At 40.1% G+C, this 25,315-nt stretch overlaps 1 protein-coding gene across 1 annotated transcript in view; it reads right to left on the bottom strand.

The window, feature by feature from the left end:
• LOC128636326 (alpha-1-antiproteinase) overlaps positions 1–25,315 on the bottom strand; it is a 44,342-nt gene that overhangs the window by 1,005 nt on the left and 18,022 nt on the right. The window contains exons 2-4 of the mRNA XM_053689356.1: positions 9,405–9,509; positions 7,923–8,193; positions 4,665–4,812 (exon numbers count right to left, since the gene is read on the bottom strand). Of these exons, the coding sequence (XP_053545331.1) occupies positions 4,665–4,812; positions 7,923–8,193; positions 9,405–9,489 (504 nt within the window). The 5' untranslated portion in view covers positions 9,490–9,509. The remainder of the gene's footprint in view (positions 1–4,664; positions 4,813–7,922; positions 8,194–9,404; positions 9,510–25,315) is intronic.

Below are 25,315 nucleotides of genomic sequence, written 5' to 3'. Positions count from 1 at the left end.
CACGCACTACATAGCATACATTTATACATGCAGATACACACACATATACATACAGATACATACACACACACACACACACTACATAGCTTACACTTATACATGCAGACACACACACTACATACCATACACTTATACATGCAGATACACAAACTTATACATACAGATACACACACACTACATAGCTTACACTTATACATGCAGACACACACACTACATACCATACACTTATACATGCAGATTTACACACACACTTATACATGCAGATACACACACACTACAAAGCTTACACTTATACATGCAGATACACACACACTGCACAGCATACACTTATACATACAGATACACACACACTACATAGTTTACACTTATACATGCAGATACACACACTACATAGCTTACACTTATACATGCAGATTTACACACACACTTATACATGCAGATACACACACACACTACATGGCTTACACTTATACATGCAGATACACACACTGCACAGTATACACTTATACATACAGATACACACACACTACATAGTTTACACTTATACATACAGATACACACACACACACACTACATAGCTTACACTTTTACTTGCACATACACACACACTACATAGCATACACTGATACAAGCAGAAACACACACACACAAACTTATACATACAGATGCACATACACACACACTACATAGCTTACACTTATACATGCAGACACACACACACTACATAGCATACACTTATACATGCAGATTTACACACACACACACACTTATACATACAGATACACACACACACTACATAGCTTACACTTATACATGCAGATACACACACTGCACAGTATACACTTATACATACATATACACACACACTACATAGTTTACATTTATACATGCAGATACACACACTACATAGCTTACACTTATACATGCAGATTTACACACACACACTTATACATACAGATACACACACACACTACATAGCATACACTTATACATGCAGATTTACACACACACACTTATACATACAGATACACACACACTCTACATAGTTTAAACTTATACATGTAGATACACACACTACATAGCTTACACTTATACATGCAGATACACACCCTACATAGCATACACTGATACATGCAGATACACACACACACACACTTATACATACAGATACACACACACACTACATAGCATACACTTATACATGCAGATTTACACACACACACTTATACATACAGATACACACACACACACACACTGCATAGCTTACACTTATACATGCAGATACACACACACTACATAGCATACACTGATACATGCAGATACACACACACATACACACACTTATACATACAGATACACATACACACACTACATAGCTTACACTTATACATGCAGATACACACACACACTACATAGCATACAATTATACATGCAGATTTACACACACACACACACACACACACACGCGCACACACACACACTTATACATATAGATACACACACACACTACATAGCTTACAATTATACATGCAGATACACACACACATACACACACACACTACATCATATATGGGTATCTGTAATTCATTGTATGGGGTGCTGGGGTTGGCAAGCACATTAGCTGGCAGTCTGATGCTGCCACTGTTCGTTACCCTGGTGTTAGCACTGCTCATCGTATAAAACTGAAGGCATGCTAGTATTATCACCAGGAGTTAGACGTTATCACTACCAGAGGTTAGAGGTCACCATTACATGAGGTCAGAGGGTATACAGCCTTCTTACTCCTGTTTTACCCAGACACCACAGGTAATCTAATAGGTATCTAACCCTGCTTCTGAATATGGGACCAATAGAATTAAAATATATATATATATTATTTTTTTTAAATGCATGTGGCAATGTGGGACAGATGGCAAGCAACCCGGGACAGCTCGACAGACCACTAAAATTGGGACTGTCCCGCAAAGATCGGGACAATTGGGGCATTTTGTCTGGCATTCCAGCTTCATAATGTAGCTGGCATTAAAGGGACTGCACAGGTCATATATCTGATCTGAGACCTAATATAAGTTTATTGCTGAAATAATGGGGGGCTCCAGAGACATGCATTTGATTTAAGGTCTTATTTGTGCAGTCAGTAGGCTAAATTGGGCTGGAGGGGCCATACATTGGATCCTTGCTAAGGCTAACATTTTTTGTCTGTCTTTAATGAAATTAAAAAAATCAAATCCTGTTTTTTTTATTTTTAATCAATGTCAGTGTCTCTATTATTATAATTATTATTATAAACAGTAGTAGTAGCATCCCTGAGTTATTTATTAGGGGACCAAAAAATGATTGTAGTACATGCCTCACTTATTTCAATCAAATGTCATCCAATGATGGGATTTCTCTATTACACAAAATAATGGTAGTAATATAATCTGTATGCATTACTAAAGACATGCAGAGTTCATGCAGGACAAATGAATAGAGGTTACTGTAAATTATTTTAATGTAAATGATGAATACTTTATAATCTTTCAATTAATATTTTGTTAAAGATAAAAAAAACCATGATATAAAAACAAATAGAAAAGGAAAGGATTGTACCCAGAATTGGGAAACATACAGGGAGTAGAAATATATATTTTATATGCTTTCTAAAACCTTTAAAATTACTTTAAGCAAACAGTACATTGTGCTATTTTATGTAAGGGACATGGAACTGAACATGAAAGTTTAGGTATATTGTTTTATTATAATATTTAAAAAAAACTTTCAAAATTCTTTCTATTGTCTCATTTACATATTTCTCATGGTATTCTATGTTGAAATTTAAAGGGATATGAAACCCAAAAATGTTCTTTTGTTATTCAGAATTTCGAAAGAGAATATAATTTTTTTTTAAAAAGTTTTCAATGTATTTCTATTATCAAATTTGCTTTGCTTCCTTGTTGATTTTTGTTGGAAGAGATTATAAAACAAATTAAATTAAATAATGAAATAAAAAGTAAAAAAAAAAAATGTGCTGTTCAATTGCATCCAAAATTCTAACAAAATTGTTCTGCAGAAATCATATTTTATAGAAAAATGAAAATTTGTATTGAAATTATCCAGACAAAAAATCCTATTTAATGCACATGGTAGAAATTGTGATAAAACATTGTAGATTCCAAAAATTATGTGAAATTGTTACTAAGTAAGTTATAAATTCAAAACATGTGTTTTCCCTTATTGTATAGTATAGTATAGTATTGTATATGTGTTTCCTCACCTCTGCTAGTAGTGAGATGAAGGGGCGTTCCATGAGCATTAATAAGAGATTTTAATAAGAGATTTATGCCAGGTCTCAGCGTATTTATTTAAAATATCCCCCCCCCCCCTGCAGGTCTCCCTGTTTTATCTCTCAAGCCTAAATGTGGCAAGGTTCACATGATGCGCAACACTTATTACGATAAAAGAAAAATACATGCAAATCTAAACAGGCTAATCTGGTTTGTATTAGATGCACTATTACATTTTAAAAGTCACCATGGCATTCTATGTGCCCCCCCCCCAACTTTGATCATCCATTCATTACTTTTTTCTACCCAAGCCCCAGCTCCATCTGAACCTGCCCACGACACATCTGACCCCACTCATGACATGTCACACTCTGTCTCAAACCCCGCCACTCCTCTCGCTGCGTTTCCCCTGCGGTAAATACTGCCTTATATTTCATTTCTGGAGATGCCACCACTAGTAGGGACAGCCCTTTTTTTGCGAATTCCTTGAGGGAGCACCTGGGAGTGTTGGTACAGTTTTTCAAGTCACATCCTGTGATTTTTTTATAATAGGGCCCATGGACTCTTTTCCGTACCTAGGGAAGCTCATGAGCACCCTATAAACACTGCTGTCATTAAAAGGAGCTAAGTTTCAATAAACGATACTGGGCTAGATCACAAGTGAAGAGCAAATTATCGCGTTTGCAAATGTACGGTGGTATTACAAGTTAGCCGCAATGCGAACGCGACTTTGCATTCGCATTGCAGAAAAGCATTGCGCTCACAAGATTGCGCTACCATAAGCTCCAATGGGAGCCTCGTTCACAAGCCGTGCGATGGGCAGCAAAAGTAAAATATATATATGTATATGAATATATACATATATATTTTTATATGTTTATATGTTTATATGTGCATATAAGCATATACATATATATTTACAGGGAATATACAGTCCCCATAGACCACAATGTAAAGGCACTTTACAGCGCCATTTTTTTCTAACACCCCTCACCCACCAAATTGAACCCCTAAAAACTGCTTCATAAAGTTGTTTTTTATTTTAAAAAAAATGCAATTTTTTTTTTATAAAAAACTAAAATGCTTAAATTTGGGGCCAATAGGGGCACTTTTGGAAAATTAATCAGAGATTGCATCTCTGGTTAATTTTCTAAGTGTTAATTGCTACCGCAAGTTCGCAGAAGCAAAAAACAGCCAGTTGTAATGGCTGGTTATTTATTGCATGCCCGTAAACGGGCAAATTCGGCATTTTACGGGCGTGCAATAAATTAGTGCTCCTCTTGTAATCTAGCCCACATTGAGAAATAAGTAAATTTGAGAATAGAAGTAAACTTTAAATACATAAAATGGTTTCCATGATTTTAAAGTTTTAGGAACAAAAATGTACAAAACTCTTACCTTAGAGACTTTAAGGGTTGATTCTCCTGTAATACCAGAGAGATCGGTTTCATCAGAAAATAGATCTGTAACACCCAATTGTTTAAATTCAGGTATAAGGTCAAGTGTGGTAGAAATGGAAAATTTGGGGATCCATAAGTTTATTAACCTATGTAAAAGATGCAAGACACAGAGCTAATATGATGACAACAGTATTATGGTGGTACAAATTATTAGCTATAGCAGAGAATAGGTGGAGAGCTCAGAAATGTACAAGAGAGGTAAAGCACTTACTAAAAACTGCTTTAAAGGGACATTGTCATTGAAAGGATTTTGGCAAATCACCACATTTCCTGTAATCCTTCTGTATCTGTACCAGTCTCCATTTATTTATTCTAACCTCTATATAAAGCATAATAATTTGTTACATATCTTTGTGAGTGCCCAATCTATAGGCTAGGTTTCCACTGGTGATGTTAACTTTGAGACTCAAATTTGGCTGGTATAAAGTGACACTGGTTTGCATTTTCTGTCCAGTTTACATACTTCCTTCTACTGGTTTACAACTGCTCAAAGTTTTTGTAACATGTAACTCTCCCCCTATTAGTAATTTTAAAGGAAAGTCATGTCTGAGAGTCTGTTGCTTAGCAACTCTAGCCTTTTTGTATAAAAGACCAGTTTGCTCTTGCAACACTCAACTGTGATCGACTCAGCTGCTTTAGTAGCAACAGAATGTACATATATTTTAAAATATGCACTTTGCACCTCTGTTGGGGTAAGTTAGCAAGCTTAAAACTAAAATCTCATAGCTTTGTAAACTACTCGATGGTTTGTTTTTTTTAATGACAGACACTTTAAAGCAGACATCCTCAAACTTGGCCCTCCAGAGGTTTTGGAACTACATTTCCCATGATGCTCAGCCAGCTGATATGCTGGCTGAGCATCATGGGAAATGTAGTTCCAAAACCTCTGGAGGGCCAAGTTTGAGGATGTCTGTTTTAAAGGTTAATGGCTTGCCAAAAATAATTAACACCATAAAAGGATACTTAAAGGGACAGTTTACTCAAAAATGATCTCCCCTTTAATTTGTTCCCAATGATCCACTTTACATGCTGGAGTGTATTATATTGTTTATAAGTATTTCCATTGCCCTTATATTAGCATCTGAAATAGTTTATATAGCCTGTGGTATCCACACCTATCCTGAAAGTTTTTGGCCTCTAGGCCAAGCTGTGTTAACACAGCCAGTGAAAGAAGAATTTACACTCCCAGTGGGTTATAGAAGAGATAAGGTAAAAAAAATGTAATTTTCCATTGTTCTCTCCAAGTATTGGTGATTGGTTTAAGGACAGATATAAGATAAAGAAGCAGGAATATGTACACAATGTGATAAAGTAATGAGATCTGATTATACCTACAAGCTCAACACATTTTAGTAGGTTGTGGCTTCAAAACACAAAATCAGCTAATTCATATACACAAATAAGTAGGGATGGGCGAATGTTTCGCAACATTCGAAAAACGGCACGAATTTTAACACATTCGTTCGTTCGAATCGAATTTCGAATGTTTACATAACATTCTAACATTCGATTTTCGAATATTCGGTTTCGAATTTTACGATTACATTCGAAAATATTCGAATTCGAAAAATTCGAATTTAGATTGTAATAGTATTTCTAATGCTTTTTCTTTAAATGTAATATTCGAATTATGCAATATTCGAATTCGAAAAATTCTAATTTAGATTGTAATAGTATTTCTAATGCTTTTTCTTTAAATGTAATATTCAAATTATGCAATATTCGAATTCGAAAGATTCGAATTTAGATTGTAATAGTATTTCTAATGCTTTTTCTTTAAATGTAATATTCGAATTATGCAATATTCGAATTCGAAAAATTCGAATTTAGATTGTAATAGTATTTCTAATGCTTTTTCTTTAAATGTAATATTCGAATTATGCAATACGTGTATTCAAATTCGAAAAATTCGAATTTAGATTGTAATAGTATTTCTAATGTTTTTTCTTTAAATGTAATATTCGAATTCGAAAAATTCGAATTTAGATTGTAATAGTATTTCTAATGCTTTTTCTTTAAATGTAATATTCGAATTATGCAATACGTGTATTCGAATTCGAAAAATTCGAATTTAGATTGTAATAGTATTTCTAATGCTTTTAAATGTAATATTCGAATTATGCAATATTCGAATTCGAAAAATTCGAATTTATATTCGAATTCGAAAAATTCGAATTTATATTCGAATTCGAAAAATTCGAATTTATATTCGAATTCGAAAAATTCGAATTTCGAATGTAGACATTCGATATAATTATAAACATTCGAATTCGAAAGTGACATTTGAAAACTGTAAATAACATTCGATTTTCGAATTTTTAAGAATATTCGTTCTTATCGACATTCGAATTTAGAATTTTTAAAATTTGCACATTCGCCCATCGCTACAAATAAGCCTTAAAAAAGCAAATCTCATACATTTTATACTCTGCAGCTGGTAACAAATTAATTGGAAACACATTAAAGGGACATAATACTCATATGCTAAATCACTTGAAACTGATGCAGTATAACTGTAAAAAGCTGACAGGAAAATATCACCTGAGCATCTCTAGGTAAAAAAGGAAGATATTTTACCTCACAACTTCCTCAGCTCAGCTGAGTAAGTTCTTTGTAATAAGTTATACTCAGCTGCTGCCCAGCTGCAGGTAAAACATTTTTAAAAATGAAGAAATGAACTGCAGCCAATCAGCATCAACAGTGCTGAGGTCATGAACTCTTTTACTGTGATCATATGAGATTTCACTTAACTCTCATGAGATTTCACTTAACTCTCATGAGATTTCATAGTATACTTCCTTAAACTGAATAGGGAAACAACATGAGAGTTCACAAGGCTCAATCCCTTAGCTGTCCCGGGACAGACATACTGATTTACTGCTTGAAAGTCCTTTACAATGGGATGTGGCTACTGAGTAAAATATCTTTCTTTTTTACATAGAGATGTTCAGGTGATATTTTCTAGTCGGCTTTTTACAGCTATGCTGCATCACTTTCATGTGTTTCAACATTTGGGTATCATGACCCTTGGGCCTTTAAGTGAAAAACAATTTTATAGTATACTGTCCCTTTAAGCATAGCTATCTAGGTTAGCAATGCAAAAATCACATTGTCATTTTTCATTTTTGTTTTAGGCTGCCTCTTTCAAATTCCACAAACATCTATACAAATACATAAAGCACAAAACATTTCTCACCGGCTACTAAAATCCTTTAGCCATTTTTTTGCGGTGGGTTTCCCAAGAGCTTCTTCCACTGCTTTAAATTTTCCTTCATCTGGCAGAATAAACCATGCCGTGGCATTTCCTTTGTATGGTATTTCTACCACATGACAACCAAGATCCCTGTCATGTACTACCCTGTAGTTGCCTTTTCTATACATCATTGGAACCTTCACAACAGTGTTCTCATCAACATGGATATCACCTTCTTCTGTGAATTCTTCCTGAAAAGGGTTTTGCCATTTTCCTAGTGATTGACACATTTAAGACAACTAGTTTAGCAGATTTACTAATATGCTACATAAAGCAAAGTATATTTTAAAAATAGATTTAGAACTGTAGATTTCTGCAAATATAAAACAAACTGAAAATGATCAAAATAAACATTAGTATTCCATGGCAAATAATCATTTTCTAATATGTTGCAAAACTTTTAAAGAACAAGATTTTTTATACTTGATTGAGAGAGCATACAATTTAAACAGCTTTCCACTGTACTCCTATTTTCAAATGTGTTTCATTCTCTTGATATCATTTGTTGATGGAGCTGCAATGCGCTACTGGGAGCTAGCTGAACACATCAGGTGAGCCAATGACAAGAGGCATACATGTGCAGTCACCAATCACAAGCTAGGTTCCAGTAGTGTATTGTTGCTCCTGAGCCTGCCTGGGTATGTTTTTCAACAAAGTATACCAAGAGAACAAAGCAAAGTAGTTAACAGAAGTAAACTGGATTGTTGTTTAAAATTGCATGATCTATTTGAATTATGACATTTTAATTTTGACTTTACTGTCTATTTAACTTCTCACATATCCCTGGTACTTGTACTGTCTTCTCTTAGGTTAGGTAAATGATGTTGCTGATGGTAACATATCACTAACATATCTGCTTCCTTGTGGTTAGGAACGCGATATAAAGATATTAGATATAAAAATAAAATCTATTTAACTGGTTGTAAATCCTTTAGATCATGTGCAGCAAAAACCTTTTAGATGTTTACCCAAATTATCCATTATCTTCTAAAAAAACTGGATATTAAATTATATTTTCTTTTAAATTCCAAACATATATATCAATAATTAAAGCTTTACTGCTGATAAGTGTCAGCACTTATATTGGTGGCAGAGTGTCAAAAAATGTTATTAAAAATGCCAGCGTAGGCACTCATGCCATAGGTTTGCCACTTCTGTCTAAATTATCTAATTCAAATATTGTCCAGTGAGAGAAAAAAACTATGCAGTTCTTAGGGAACAGAGTCAATAAAATAGCAGTGTTTTCAGTTTGTGAAATCATAACAAATAAGCTCCACTTTACTTATATATGACCTGGACTTTCTTTGGTATATAAAGGAGGTCGTTAGGAGCAATATGATTAATGGTCAATATAGTTATACATTTCTAAACTATCCTTAACTAATAAGCTGTTTTAAGCAGGATCTAGTAGATTGATGGACCTACCTCTAAAGTGGTGTCCTTCCTTGTGATCACTGGTGACCACATAAAGTAGAGCCACACTCACACATAGAAAGAGGAGGACCCTCATTTTTCACCCTCTGAGCTATCCTACAAGAAAACACAATCATCAAAGGATGTTTATACAATAACACAACTTATACTCACATTCAATACAAGATCAGTTCCCATAAAATACATCACACAAATATATATATATACAAAATTATGTTGTAAAATGTGGTTTATTTTAAGACCTGAAGTAAATCACTATTATTAATAGTATAGCACAGAACTACATGAAGAACTCCACTACTTGCACACTATCGGCTAAGCACAACCCCGGGTTAAGCTAGCGATATATGTGACCTGAATTAACCGCTCAGACAATTACATGAGAGCTTAAGCACACCAGCACTAGCTGACTTAAAGGGACTTTAAACACTTAACAAATGCAAGATCGAATGATGCGTTTAAAGAAAATATTAGTATGAGAATAACAAATAGATTTATTTTTAAAAGTTTCATAAACTGTTTAAATAGACAAAATAAGTGTAAAGTTTTAGTGTCTATAAAACAATGGGAGCTGCCATGTTGTAACTTAGGTTACCTTCTCTGCTGTGGCAAATTAGGGACAGTTATAAATAGATCACTAGAGTGTGCAGCCAATGACTGTGTGGTATATAACAGTGTCCTGCACTTCCATTTCTAACAGGAACTGGAAAGCTCACAATTTCAAAGTGGAATTACATGGAAATGGGACAAAATAAATGATGAAAATTTATTGTAAAGATGTTTTAATATATATGATTCATCCTTTATGTCCTTTTAAAGAGGTGTACATGCCCAGAGTTTCACAACTATAGTCCTCAAGTCTTAATTTAATGTACTATAGAATAGTGATGTCGCGAACCTAAAATTTTCGGTTCGCGAACCGCGGACTCGAACTTCTGGTATTGTTCGCGAACGCGCGAACCGCCATTGAATTCAATAGGCAGGCGAACTTTAAAACCTACAAGGACTCTTTCTGGCCACAATAGTGATGGAAAAGTTGTTTCAAGGGTACTAACACCTGGACTGTTGCATGCTGGAGGGGGATCCCTGGCAAAACTCCCATGGAAAATTACATAGTTGATGCAGAGTCTGCTTTTAAGCCATAATGGGTCTAACTCAACTAACATTCCCAAAGTGGCTGTCTCAAAACATCCCGGACAGAAGATAGATTGATAGTGATAGATAGGATAGATAGATATACATAGATTGATAGTTAGATAGAATCGATAGAAGAGAAATAGATAGATTTGTTAGATATATAATTACCCTAATAAATTCTAATAATCAAACATGCGTTCTTGGACCCAACTAGCTTGTGTCAATTAGTACTTTTCTTAGCACTTTAATCCCTGTTCCCCCCCCCTATCGGGGGAGTTCTATATGGCCTGCCAGATTACCCTGAAAAATTATAATAATAAGACATGTGGTCTGCTACCTATTTTAACGAGGTTGTGTTTTAAGTACTACCATTCTTAGCACTTTAATCTCTGTAACTCCCCCTATTTGGTGAGGTCTATACGGTCTGGATGATTACCCATACAAAATATAATAATAAGACATCTGCTCTTGGTCTGCGACCCATGGTAACTATGTTGTGTTAATTAGTAATGTCCTTCGCATTTTAATAGCTGTTACTCATACTCACCCTATCGGTGGCATCGCTGTTGTCAGAGGCAGACACACAAAAAAAATGCCACACTGCTGAGCTCTGCGATGATGGCATTCTGGTGGTGGCAACAGCATGCGTTGATGGGCGTCGGCGGGCTGTCTGGCTGACCCCTGGTGACGATGCATGCTGTCTGACTGTGCCACTAGCTCCTTGAGACGACCTCCCCGTGCTTCCAAATCGTCTCCTCCTCCTCCTCCTCCTCCTCTCTGTCTCCCCATCTGAACTTTCCCCCTCTTCTTCTTCTCTTCTAGCAGGCACCCACGTGACATCCACCGACACATCATCATCAACCGCTTCACTTGTATCTGAAACATCAAGAAAGGAAGCAGCAGCGGGTACAGCATCATCATCATCGTCACACCGTACCTCCATGTCGGTAATGCTGCCTGACTGAGACTGATCACTATTATCTACATCCTCTGTCAATGATGGTTGCGCATCACTCATTTCTTCAAAATGATGTGTCAATAACTCCTGTGACAGATCAAGTGAAGCGGCTGTGGTGCTAGTGTTGGTGGTGGCGACAGGCGGCAGAGTGGCACTGGTCACTTGAGACCTGCCCAAAGCACAGCTGGACTTAGATGGTGCGTCAAGGTTAGGAGGACTAGCAGCGGAAGCTGAAGAAGATTGGGTTTCCTGTGTTAGCCATTCAACTAGGTCCTCCTCAGAAGTTTTTGCATCCCCCCTGGCACCCGGCGTCTGAACAATGTGCATATTTGTAGGGTCTAAAGGAATCACAGCACCACGACCACGACCACGGAACCTGCGGGGTGGCCTGCCTCTGCCTGTCATTTTTTTTTAAATGGACACTAACAATACTATTACACCAATTGAGTGGTGGCACTGTGAAAGTGGGCACAGTATACGCTGTGAGACTGACAACAACAAAAAAGACAGATGTTTTAAAAATCACAAATTGTTAATTTTTTGAAATATTACTAGTACTGTGGCAACAAATATGATTGTTTGGCACTATTTGGCAAATGAGCCTGTCTGGCACACACGCTGGGAGAAAGGAAACTGCAATTCAATGGCACTAGGAGACTGAAGAATCACAGTCAAAACAGTTATGATTAACAAAAATTCCAATCCTGTTACAATAAATATGAGTGGTGGCACTAATTGGCTAGTTGGGACTGGCACACAGGCAGGCAGGCAGGAGGAAAATGCAATTCAAGGGCACTAGTAGACTGCAGATTGGCAGTCAAAACAGTGTTGATTGACAAATTTTGCAATACTGTTAAAAGAAATATGATTGCTAGCACTAATTGGATAGTTGGGCCTGGCACACAGGCTGGCAGGCAGTAGAAAAGTGCAATTCAATGGCACAAGCAAAATGAGGATTAAGATCAACAATCAAGATTTTTTTTATTTTAATTAGTAACTATACTGTGACAACAATTAGGATTGGTGTAAATAGTTGGCAAGACGGCCTGGCACAAAAGGATGGCAGGCAGGAGGGAGATGCAATTCAAGGACACTAGAAGACTGATTAATGACAGTCAAAACAGTGATGATTGACAATTTTTGCAATACTGTTAAAAGAAATATGATTGCTGACAACAATTGGCTAGGTGGGCCTGGCTCACAGCAGGCTGCAAGGCAGGAGGAAAGTGTTATTCAATGGCACCAGCAAACTGAGGTTTCAAATCACAGCAACTATTACCAAAAATTTTAATTTTTAATTATTAGAATACTGTCACAACAAATATGATTGGTGTAAATATTTTTTAAGTAGGCCTGGCACACAGGCTTGGAAGGCTGTAGAAAAGTGCAATTCAAAGGCACGAGCAAACTGAGGGTTAAGATCATCAACAATAAAGATTTTTTTAATTGTAATTAGTAACTATACTGTGACAAAATATTTGGATTGGTGTAAATAGTTGGCAAGACGGCCTGGCACAAAAGTATGGCAGGCAGGAGGGAGATGCAATTCAAGGACACTAGGAGACTGATTACTGACAGTCTAAACAGTGATGATTGACAATTTTTGCAATACTGTTAACAGAAATATGATTGCTGACAACAATTGGCTAGGTGGGCCTGGCTCACAGCAGGCTGCAAGGCAGGAGGAAAGTGTTATTCAATGGCACCAGCAAACTGACGATTCAAATCACAGCAACTATTACCAAAAATTTTAATTTTTAATTATTAGAATACTGTCACAATAAATATGATTGGTGTAAATATTTTTTAAGTAGGCCTGGCACCCAGGCTTGGAAGGCTGTAGAAAAGTGAAATTCAAAAGCACGAGCAAACTGAGGCCTAGATTTGGAGTTCGGCGGTAGCCGTCAAAACCAGCGTTAGAGGCTCCTAACGCTGGTTTTGGCCGCCCGCTGGTATTTGGAGTCAGTGATTAAAGGGTCTAACGCTCACTTTTCAGCCGCGACTTTTCCATACCGCAGATCCCCCTACGCCATTTGCGTAGCCTATCTTTTCAATGGGATCTTTCTAACGCTGGTATTTAGAGTCGTTTCTGAAGTGAGCGTTAGAGCTCTAACGACAAAATTCCAGCCGCCTGAAAATAGCAGGAGTTAAGAGCTTTCTGGCTAACGCCGGTTTATAAAGCTCTTAACTACTGTACCCTAAAGTACACTAACACCCATAAACTACCTATGTACCCCTAAACCGAGGTCCCCCCACATCGCCGCCACTCTATTTAAATTTTTAACCCCTAATCTGCCGACCGCCACCTACGTTATACTATGTACCCCTAATCTGCTGCCCCTAACCCCGCCGACCCCTATATTATATTTCTTAACCCCTAACTTGCCCCCCACAACGTCGCCGCAAGCTACTTAAAATAATTAACCCCTAATCTTCCGACCGCAAATCGCCGCCACCTACGTTATCCCTATGTACCCCTAATCTGCTACCCCTAACATCGCCGACCCCTATATTATATTTATTAACCCCTAATCTGCCCCCCTCAACGTCGCCGACACCTGCCTACACTTATTAACCCCTAATCTGCCGAGCGGACCTGAGCGCTACTATAATAAAGTTATGAACCCCTAACCCGCCTCACTAACCCTATCATAAATAGTATTAACCCCTAATCTGCCCTCCCTAACATCGCCGACACCTAACTTCAATTATTAACCCCTAATCTGCCGACCGGAGCTCACCGCTATTCTAATAAATGTATTAACCCCTAAAGCTAAGTCTAACCCTAACACTAACACCCCCCTAAGTTAAATATAATTTTTATCTAACGAAATAAATTAACTCTTATTAAATAAATGATTCCTATTTAAAGCTAAATACTTACCTGTAAAATACATCCTAATATAGCTACAATATAAATTATAATTATATTATAGCTATTTTAGGATTAATATTTATTTTACAGGTAACTTTGTAATTATTTTAACCAGGTACAATAGCTATTAAATAGTTAAGAACTATTTAATAGTTACCTAGTTAAAATAATAACAAAATTACCTGTAAAATAAGTCCTAACCTAAGATATAATTAAACCTAACACTACCCTATCAATAAAATAATTAAATAAACTACCTACAATTACCTACAATTAACCTAACACTACACTATCAATAAATTAATTAAATACAATTCCTACAAATAAATACAATTAAATAAACTAGCTAAAGTACAAAAAATAAAAAAGATCTAAGTTACAGAAAATAAAAAAATATTTACAAACATAATAAATATATTACAACAATTTTAAACTAATTACACCTACTCTAAGCCCCCTAATAAAATAACAAAGCCCCCCAAAATAAAAAATTCCCTACCCTATTCTAAATTAAAAAAGTTACAAGCTCTTTTACCTTACCAGCCCTGAACAGGGCCCTTTGCGGGGCATGCCCCAAGAATTTCAGCTCTTTTGCCTGTAAAAGAATAAATACAATACCCCCCCCCCCCAACATTACAACCCACCACCCACATACCCCTAATCTAACCCAAACCCCCCTTAAATAAACCTAACACTAAGCCCCTGAAGATCTTCCTACCTTGTCTTCACCATACCAGGTTCACCGATCCGTCCTGAAGAGCTCCTCCGATGTCCTGATCCAAGCCCAAGCGGGGGCTGAAGAGGTCCATGATCCGGTCAAAGTCTTCATCCAAGCGGGGCAGAAGAGGATCTTCCATCCGATTGAAGTCATCATCCAGGCGGCATCTTCTATGGTCTTCCATCCGGAGCGAAGCGGCAGGATCCTGAAGACCTCCAGCGCGGAACATCCATCCGGACCGACGACTGAACGACGAATGACTGTTCCTTTAAGGGACGTCATCCAAGATGGCGTCCCTCGAATTCCGATTGGCTGATAGGATTCTATCAGCCAATCGGAATTAAGGTATGAATTTTCTGATTGGCTGATGGAATCAGCCAATCAGAATCAAGTTCAATCCGATTGGCTGATCCAATCAGCCAATCAGATTGAGCTCGCATTCTATTGGCTGTTCCGATCAAAGGAACAGTCATTCGTCGTTCAGTCGTCGGTCCGGATGGATGTTCCGCGCTGGAGGTCTTCAGGATCCTGCCGCTTCGCTCCGGATGGAAGACCATAGAAGATGCCGCCTGGATGATGACTTCAATCGGATGGAAGATCCTCTTCTGCCCCGCTTGGATGAAGACTTTGACCGGATCATGGACCTCTTCAGCCCCCGCTTGGGCTTGGATCAGGACATCGGAGGAGCTCTTCAGGACGGATCGGTGAACCTGGTATGGTGAAGACAAGGTAGGAAGATCTTCAGGGGCTTAGTGTTAGGTTTATTTAAGGGGGGTTTGGGTTAGATTAGGGGTATGTGGGTGGTGGGTTGTAATGTTGGGGGGGGGGGTATTGTATTTATTCTTTTACAGGCAAAAGAGCTGAAATTCTTGGGGCATGCCCCGCAAAGGGCCCTGTTCAGGGCTGGTAAGGTAAAAGAGCTTGTAACTTTTTTAATTTAGAATAGGGTAGGGAATTTTTTATTTTGGGGGGCTTTGTTATTTTATTAGGGGGCTTAGAGTAGGTGTAATTAGTTTAAAATTGTTGTAATATTTTTATTATGTTTGTAAATATTTTTTTATTTTCTGTAACTTAGATCTTTTTTATTTTTTGTACTTTAGCTAGTTTATTTAATTGTATTTATTTGTAGGAATTGTATTTAATTAATTTATTGATAGTGTAGTGTTAGGTTAATTGTAGGTAATTGTAGGTAGTTTATTTAATTATTTTATTGATAGGGTAGTGTTAGGTTTAATTATATCTTAGGTTAGGACTTATTTTACAGGTAATTTTGTTATTATTTTAACTAGGTAACTATTAAATAGTTCTTAACTATTTAATAGCTATTGTACCTGGTTAAAATAATTACAAAGTTACCTGTAAAATAAATATTAATCCTAAAATAGCTATAATATAATTATAATTTATATTGTAGCTATTTAGGATGTATTTTACAGGTAAGTATTTAGCTTTAAATAGGATTAATTTATTTAATAAGAGTTAATTTATTTCGTTAGATAAAAATTATATTTAACTTAGGGGGGTGTTAGTGTTAGGGTTAGACTTAGCTTTAGGGGTTAATACATTTATTAGAATAGCGGTGAGCTCCGGTCGGCAGATTAGGGGTTAATAATTGAAGTTAGGTGTCGGCGATGTTAGGGAGGGCAGATTAGGGGTTAATACTATTTATGATAGGGTTAGTGAGGCGGATTAGGGGTTAATAACTTTATTATAGTAGCGCTCAGGTCCGCTCGGCAGATTAGGGGTTAATAAGTGTAGGCAGGTGTCGGCGACGTTGAGGGGGGCAGATTAGGGGTTAATAAATATAATATAGGGGTCGGCGATGTTAGGGCAGCAGATTAGGGGTACATAGGGATAACGTAGGTTGCGGCGGTTTACGGAGCGGCAGATTAGGGGTTTAAAAAAATATGCAGGGGTCAGCGATAGCGGGGGCGGCAGATTAGGGGTTAATAAGTGTAAGGTTAGGGGTGTTTAGACTCGGGGTACATGTTAGAGTGTTAGGTGCAGACGTAGGAAGTGTTTCCCCATAGGAAACAATGGGGCTGCGTTAGGAGCTGAACGCTGCTTTTTTGCAGGTGTTAGGTTTTTTTTCAGCTCAAACAGCCCCATTGTTTCCTATGGGGGAATCGTGCACGAGCACGTTTTTGAGGCCGGCCGCGTCCGTAAGCAACTCTGGTATCGAGAGTTGCATTTGCGGTAAAAATGCTCTACGCTCCTTTTTTGGAGCCTAACGCAGCATTTGATTAAACTCTCGATACCAGAGTTAAATTTATGGTGCGGCCAGAAAAAAGCCCGCGGAGCGTTAGCAGCCCTTTTACCGCCGAACTCCAAATCTAGGCCTGAGGATTAAGATCATCAACAATAAAGATTTTTTTAATTTTAATTAGTAACTATACTGTGACAAAAAATTTGGATTGTTGTAAATAGTTGGCAAGACGGCCTGGCACAAAAGGATGGCAGGCAGGAGGGAGATGCAATTCAAGGAAACTAGGAGACTGATTACTGACAGTCTAAACAGTGATGATTGACAATTTTTGCAATACTGTTAACAGAAATATGATTGCTGACAACAATTGGCTATGTGGGCCTGGCTCACAGCAGGCTGCAAGGCAGGAGGAAAGTGCTATTCAATGGCACCAGCAAACTGAGGATTCAAATCACAGCAACTATTACCAAAAATTTTAATTTTTAATTATTAGAATACTGTCACAACAAATATGATTGGTGTAAATATTTTTTAAGTAGGCCTGGCACACAGGCTTGGAAGGCTGTAGAAAAGTGCAATTCAAAGGCACGAGCAAACTGAGGGTTAAGATCATCAACAATAAAGATTTTTTTAATTTTAATTAGTAACTATACTGTGACAAAAAATTTGGATTGGTGTAAATAGTTGGCAAGACGGCCTGGCACAAAAGGATGGCAGGCAGGAGGGAGATGCAATTCAAGGAAACTAGGAGACTGATTACTGACAGTCTAAACAGTGATGATTGACAATTTTTGAAATACTGTTAACAGAAATATGATTGCTGACAACAATTGGCTAGGTGGGCCTGGCTCACAGCAGGCTGCAAGGCAGGAGGAAAGTGCTATTCAATGGCACCAGCAAACTGACGATTCAAATCACAGCAACTATTACCAAAAATTTTAATTTTTAATTATTAGAATACTGTCACAACAAATATGATTGGTGTAAATATTTTTTAAGTAGGCCTGGCACACAGGCTTGGAAGGCTGTAGAAAAGTGCAATTCAAAGGCACGAGCAAACTGAGGGTTAAGATCATCAACAATAAAGATTTTTTTAATTTTAATTAGTAACTATACTGTGACAAAAAATTAGGATTGGTGTAAATAGTTGGCAAGACGGCCTGGCACAAAAGGATAGCAGGCAGGAGGGAGATGCAATTCAAGGACACTAGGAGACTGATTACTGACAGTCTAAACAGTGATGATTGACAATTTTTGCAATACTGTTAACAGAAATATGATTGCTGACAACAATTGGCTAGGTGGGCCTGGCTCACAGCAGGCTGCAAGGCAGGAGGAAAGTGCTATTCAATGGCACCAGCAAACTGAGGATTCAAATCACAGCAACTATTACCAAAAATTTTAATTTTTAATTATTAGAATACTGTCACAACAAATATGATTGGTGTAAATATTTTTTAAGTAGGCCTGGCACACAGGCTTGGAAGGCTGTAGAAAAGTGCAATTCAAAGGCACGAGCAAACTGAGGGTTAAGATCAACACTAAAAATGTTTTTTATTTAAATTAATAACTATACTGTCTGACTGTGACAACAATTATGATTGGTGTAAACAGTTGGCTAGACGGCCTGGCACAAAAGGCTGGCAGTGGCAGGCACGAGGTAAATGAAATTCAATGGCCCTAGGAGACTGAATATTTGCAGTCCAAAAAAATTATGTTTTTTTTTTTTATTATTACTGTTACAAGAATTGTGATTGGTGCCACTAATTGGCTACTTGGGCCTGGCAGACAGGCTGGCAGATATGAGTCGTGGATGGTAGGTAGGGCAGCAATTTAACACAGTATGCTGTGTAAGTGACAAAAACACAGGACTGATAGAAAATTAAGTTACATTACACTAGCAAAATATTTTAAAATTTTAGATTTTAATATTAAAATTATGTTAAGAAGTGCAATGCACATATGACTCTATGAGTGGTCGCACTGGCTGGCTGCTACGTAGGGCAGCAATTATAACAACAGTATGCTGTGTAAGTCAGATAGACAGTTAGACACAGGCCTGATAGAAAATACAATTAGATTACACTAGCATAATGATTTAAAGACTTTTTTTGGAAATTTTAAGAAAAAGGTTAAAAACATACATATGAGTCGTGGCTGATAGCCTTGGAAGGGCAGCTATTAAAAACAGTAGGCTCTGTATGTCGGATACACACACGCCTGATAGAAAATACTATTAGATTACACTAGAAAAATGATTGAAATTATTTTTTTTGGGGGGGAAATTAAAAAAAGGTTAAACACATATGAGTCGTGGCTCATAGACTAGGGAGGGCAGCAAGTAAACACAGTAGGCTCTCTATGTCAGCAAAACACACAGGCCGGATAGAAAATTATATTAGATTACACTAGCAAACAAATTTAAACTTTTTTTTTTTTATATTAAAATTAAGGTGAAAGAAAAATAGATATGAGTGCTGGGTGGCTGCCTGGCACAGACCAATTAACCAAAAGACTGAAAAAAAAGAGGTATATTAATGCTGAGTGAGCCTGACAGACACAGGCATGATAGTGACCCCTCCACTAGGAACTTATCTAAAATAAAATACACAACACAGTATGGGGTACAAAGGCCGCAGCTTTTATTTTTACAACATATAACTTATAACTTATAACTTACACATTTAAATCCTCACAATCCCAGCTTGCCCTTAGCAGAAAATTAACTCCCTTACTACCAAATCCCATTCCATTCACTCCTGCCTTCAGGAGGTACCATAACTGCTATCCCCCCGGGCAAGCTCTCCGCCAACAAGCTGCGACATGAAATTACTTCTACAGGGAGGGAGGGAGGGAGCTTCTTCCAACACGTATCTTGCAAAGGGATTTGGCGCTTTTTTCTTGGGCTAACCCTCCTATATAGACTCTCCCCAACCCCACCTCTTCTCTCCTCTCATAGGTCCCAGGCTAGGGGTCACCCGCCCCTCCGTTCCAGGGCGTTCCTCCAGGGCTCCGTTGACTCCTTCACTAGGAACTTATCTAAAATAAAATACACAACACCAGTATGGGGTACAAAGGCTGCAGCTTTTATTTTTACAACATATAACTTATAACTTATAACTTACACATTTAAATCCTCACAATCCCAGCTTGCCCTTAGCAGAAAATTAACTCCCTTACTACCAAATCCCATTCCATTCACTCCTGCCTTCAGGAGGTACCATAACTGCTATCCCCCGGGCAAGCTCTCCGCCACAGGCAAAGGCATCACCGCCGTGCCCCGCCCACCAACTCCAAGGCCTTTGAAACCCCTTCCTTTATATTAAAATTAAACAAATGCAATCCTATTTCATTCAAGTGGACCCCGTCTCGAAGGAAAAAACATCTACCCGACTCCCCTTCAAATTCCACATGTCGTAAGGACAACCCACCTCGCTTCTGTACAAACCCACTCATCATCCTGTTAACCTTCCTTCGAGACATCTCCAGCCTTTTTATATCCCATGCAGCCCTCCATTCCAAACGAGGCTCAATTTCAGACCATAAAATGATCATTCCTGGAAACAATTCCCCCAGCCTCACAATATCCCTTTTCATCATTTCCACTAAATCCTTTTGGGGCATAAGGCCCAGATCATTTCCCCCAACGTGAATAAACAGTATATCAGGCGGACAGTACAGCCTGGCATATTCTATGACCTTAACAAGCAACTGGCCCCACCTCATGCCTCTGAAACCAAGCCATCGGATGCGGACCTCTTCTGGTGACCACCCCAACTGAAACCCTTGCTCCTTAACCGCTGCTGCCTTTCGAGCCCAGTAAATGTAGGAGTGTCCCAACAGCCAACAATTAACCGGACCTGTGTAAACAAAATAAAAACATAACCACTATTATAATAAAGCTGTCCTCACGTAAGACAAATAACTGTTCGAAACCCATCTCCCTATCCTTTTAATTCCCGCAGCCCCCACCCCCAATGCCTGTGCCTCTGTAGCCGCCCCTATTCTGAATGAGTGTGTCCCAAATTCAGCTGGCTGTAAACCCACTAAACCCACACATTTTTTGAATACCGCCTGAAACTGGAAACGGGACAATGAGGTCCCATCCTTGTGCAAAAACAGCGCCCCCCCCAACTTTGGCCTTACCCCCACATATTCCTGAAAACTGCGCAACGGGCAGCAGTCACCCCCTTTTGCTCTCAGAGATATCTGGCAACCCCTCCCCACCTGATCTGTCTTGGATTTCCTTAACCAAATTGTCAACACATCCCCTTCCCCCTTGACATCTGCCATTTGTAACCCCCCTTTATCTTGTCTATTAAAACCTACCAACTCAGAAACCCGAAATGCCCCAAAAAAGGCCAATACAAAAGCTAACCTGAACAGCTTGTATTCGTAATCCGCCACACAAACACCACTCAACTTCTCAACTATACTTGACAAGACCGCGTACACTACTGGCCTCCTGCCGTCCGGCACCCTTTTTCCCTTACACAAACTCCTTGCGGCCAGTCTGACCATGAACCTCTTTGAGACATCTTCCCACCCCATTAGCTGGAACAAAAAAGCCATTGCCGCTAATCTCCTCTTAACCATAGAGCGAGAGACCTTCGCCCTCTGCCAATCCATCATCCAGTCTATCAGTGCCCTGGCCCTCCCTTCGGACGTCGTCACCTCAGTTCGCCCTTGCAGGAATTGTAACCACAAAGCCCATACCTGCGTGTATGACCTCCATGTCCCGGTCGTTACCGCCCCCTTTACCAAATTCAGTCTGCCACGAATGCTCTCCTCCACAAAGACTCCGGACACCGATCCCCTTCTTCCTCGGCTCCCGGCACCAGCTCCCGAAACCGATCCCACTGTAAACGGGAAAGAGCATCAGCAATACTGTTTTCTTTACCTGGCACATGCATTGCCCTGAATGATACATTGCATCGTAAACATTGTAATACAAATAGTCTTAACAAGTGAATCACCGGCTTCGATGAGGCTGTCAGTCGGTTAATTGCTGACACAACACCCATGTTATCAGTATGAAAGATTACCTTTTTATCTGCCAGGATATGAGGCCAAACTTCCAATGCCACCACCAGTGGAAACAACTCCAAGAATACCAGATTTTTTGTTAACCCCGCCTCATGCCATGCCACCGGCCACTGCCCCACACACCACTTACCATTCAAAAATGCCCCAAACCCAACCGCCCCTGCCGCATCCGTATACAAATGTAACCCCGTACTCACAATCTCCTGCATCAAGGCTCTCCCATTGAATTCCGACAAAAACCTCCTCCACACTTCCAAGTCATCCCGGAGCTCCTTATTCAAACGTATCCTGTGCGATGGCTCCCTCACCCCTGCCGTTGCCAATGATAATTTTCTGGAGAAAATCCTCCCCACCGGGATGATCCTGCTGGCAAAGTTCAATTTTCCAATTAGCGATTGCAACTCCCTCAATTTTATTTTTGGCTTCCCCAAGGCCCCTTCAATCGTTCCAACCAAATCCGTCACCTTATCTTCTGGCAGCCGGCATTCCATTCGAACAGTATCAATCTGTATACCCAGAAAACTCAGACAGTGCGTAGGGCCCTCCGTCTTGTCAGCTGCCACCGGGATCCCAAATTGGTCTGCTACCTGCATGAAAGCCTCCATCAGGATTTCACAGTCCTTTGACCCCTCCGGGCCGACGAATAGAAAATCGTCTAGATAGTGGACCATCGAGTTCACTCCAGCCGTTTGCCTGACCACCCATTCCACGAAACAACTAAACTTTTCAAAATAAGAGCATGAGATGGAACAGCCCATTGGCAAACATAGATCCACAAAGTAAGATCCCTCAAAGCAACACCCCAGTAGATGGTGGCACCTAGGGTGAACTGGCAACAGTCGAAAAGCAGCCTCCACATCCACCTTTGCCATTCTCGCCCCTCCCCCTGCCGCTTGAACCAACTCCACCGCCTTTTCAAAGGAAGCATACTTGACAGCCGCCACCTCTGGGTTAATCCCATCATTTACCGACGCCCCTTTTGGGTAGGACAGGTGGTGAATCATCCTAAACTGACCCGCGACCTTCTTGGGGACCACACCCAATGGGGAAACCCTCAAATTGACCAACGGAATATCCTTGAATGGGCCAGCCATCCTTCCCAATGCAACTTCCTTCCCCAACTTACCCCTGACCACCTCCGGAAATTCCCTGGCTGACTTCAAATTCCCTTGAGCCCTGAACCCTTCACCCTCCACAAAAGGTATCCAAAATCCCGAGCTAAACCCCGTCAGCAATAACTCTGCGTCCTCCCTCCTTCTCCGACCTTCACTGGTGTCCTGGCCCTGTGTACCCACCTCCCCTGATCTAACAGGGAATTTCCCTTTCTTGAAGCATTTCGCGTAGGCGTGGGAGCCACCACACCCCGAGCACTCGTGTTTAAACTTACATGTATTCCCGAATCTGCATTGTCCATCGTTGAACTGAAAGCAGAGGCCTTTTCGCATGGCCGCTGCTGCCCCGGTCCCACCTGCTCCCGTCCCTGTTCCTCCAAGCCCCCGAAAGGACTGCCCCCGAAGTGGAGTCATCATCTCCAGCCATATCCCCATGTCTCGCTCATCCCACCGCATGTCCGGTCTCACTGCAATCCTCTGTCGGAACTGCTCATCGTAGCGCCACCATGCCATACCCCCATACGTCCGATGGGCTGCCGATATTTCATCATAGTAACAGAACAGAGCCGAACCATGCTCTGGGAACTTCTCTGCCATCACACTTGCCAATATGCAAAACGCCCTGGACCAATTCCCGAATGTCTTTGGTAACTTTCTATATCTCTTCTTGCGTTCCTCCTCCTCTTTTTTCCCTTGCTCCCCCTTAGTATCTTCTTTTATCTCGACAAACTGTTCCAATGGAAGCAACGAAAATATCTCTAAAAATTCCCGCTTCCAAATCTTCTCTTTTATGTCCTGGGTCAGGTGTAGGCCCAAAGGGCCAATTGTACATAGGCATGGCTTGGACAAGGCCACCTCTGCCACCTTAATGGTTCCACCCGCCGCTGATCCCCCTGTTGTCCCCTGCCCCACCTGCTGGCCCCACCCCCCCGCCACGCCCGTACTGCACTGCCTCTCCACCTGGGCCACCAAATCCTTCAAACCTTTCAGGAAACCCGCCACCCCTTCATTCCCAGTCCCCACATTGTCATTTGATGTAATTGTGTTCCCTAGTGCTGGTTGTGGCACCTCACCTGTGCTGGTGGCGGCCGTGGCCTGTCCTGAGATGCCGCCACCTTGTCTGCCATCCTCGAATCTCTCTCTCCTTCTGCTCACCGATCTCCTATCCTCCCGCTCCGCTTCAACTCTACGCCTCCCTGTGTAACCGGTGGGGCCTCGCGATCTCTCCCTATCTCCAGCACCCCTCCGCCTGGGGGACCTCTCCAACCTACCCCACGTCGGGGATGAACGTGAAACTCTCCGTCTGTCCTCATTAACCGGGGAACGGGACCTTCCCCGCCGTCTATCTGCTCCTGCTGCGCCACCTCTTTGACTGTCTGTTCTACAGCCGTGCTCCGCTCCCGCCTGTAATGATAATGCACCAACAAGGTCAGTCCTCCCAGACCACCCCGTACTATTCCTGCTCCCGCTAGCTACCGCCCTCGGGCCCGTGGTCCCGCTACGTCCTACACACACTCCACTTTCTATCCCAGTGGACCCAGGCGATATCAACTGTAGCAGCTGAGTTAACACTCTCGTGTCTCCTACCTGGTCCGTTGCTACTGGTCCCTCCCCACTTGAACTCTCTTGCTGCTCCTCCTCAAATTCATTAACTGAGTCCAGAAAAATTGTATCCATGTCCATGTCGTTAAAATCAGGTTCCCTCTGTGGCGTCCCCTGCGCTGCAGGTACACCGTCTCTGCTCCCAATCCTCTCTGCTGTTCCTACTGAGACACAAGGTACAGGGCAGCAAACCCAGATTTATTACCCCTCACATCACAAATCACAGCGGGGGGGGGGGGGGAAGAGAA

This window comes from Bombina bombina, chromosome 1, assembly GCF_027579735.1.
Source record: "Bombina bombina isolate aBomBom1 chromosome 1, aBomBom1.pri, whole genome shotgun sequence".
Lineage (NCBI taxonomy): Eukaryota > Metazoa > Chordata > Amphibia > Anura > Bombinatoridae > Bombina > Bombina bombina.
Note: the sequence above shows the minus strand (reverse complement) of the source record. Positions and strands in the feature narration are given on the sequence as shown.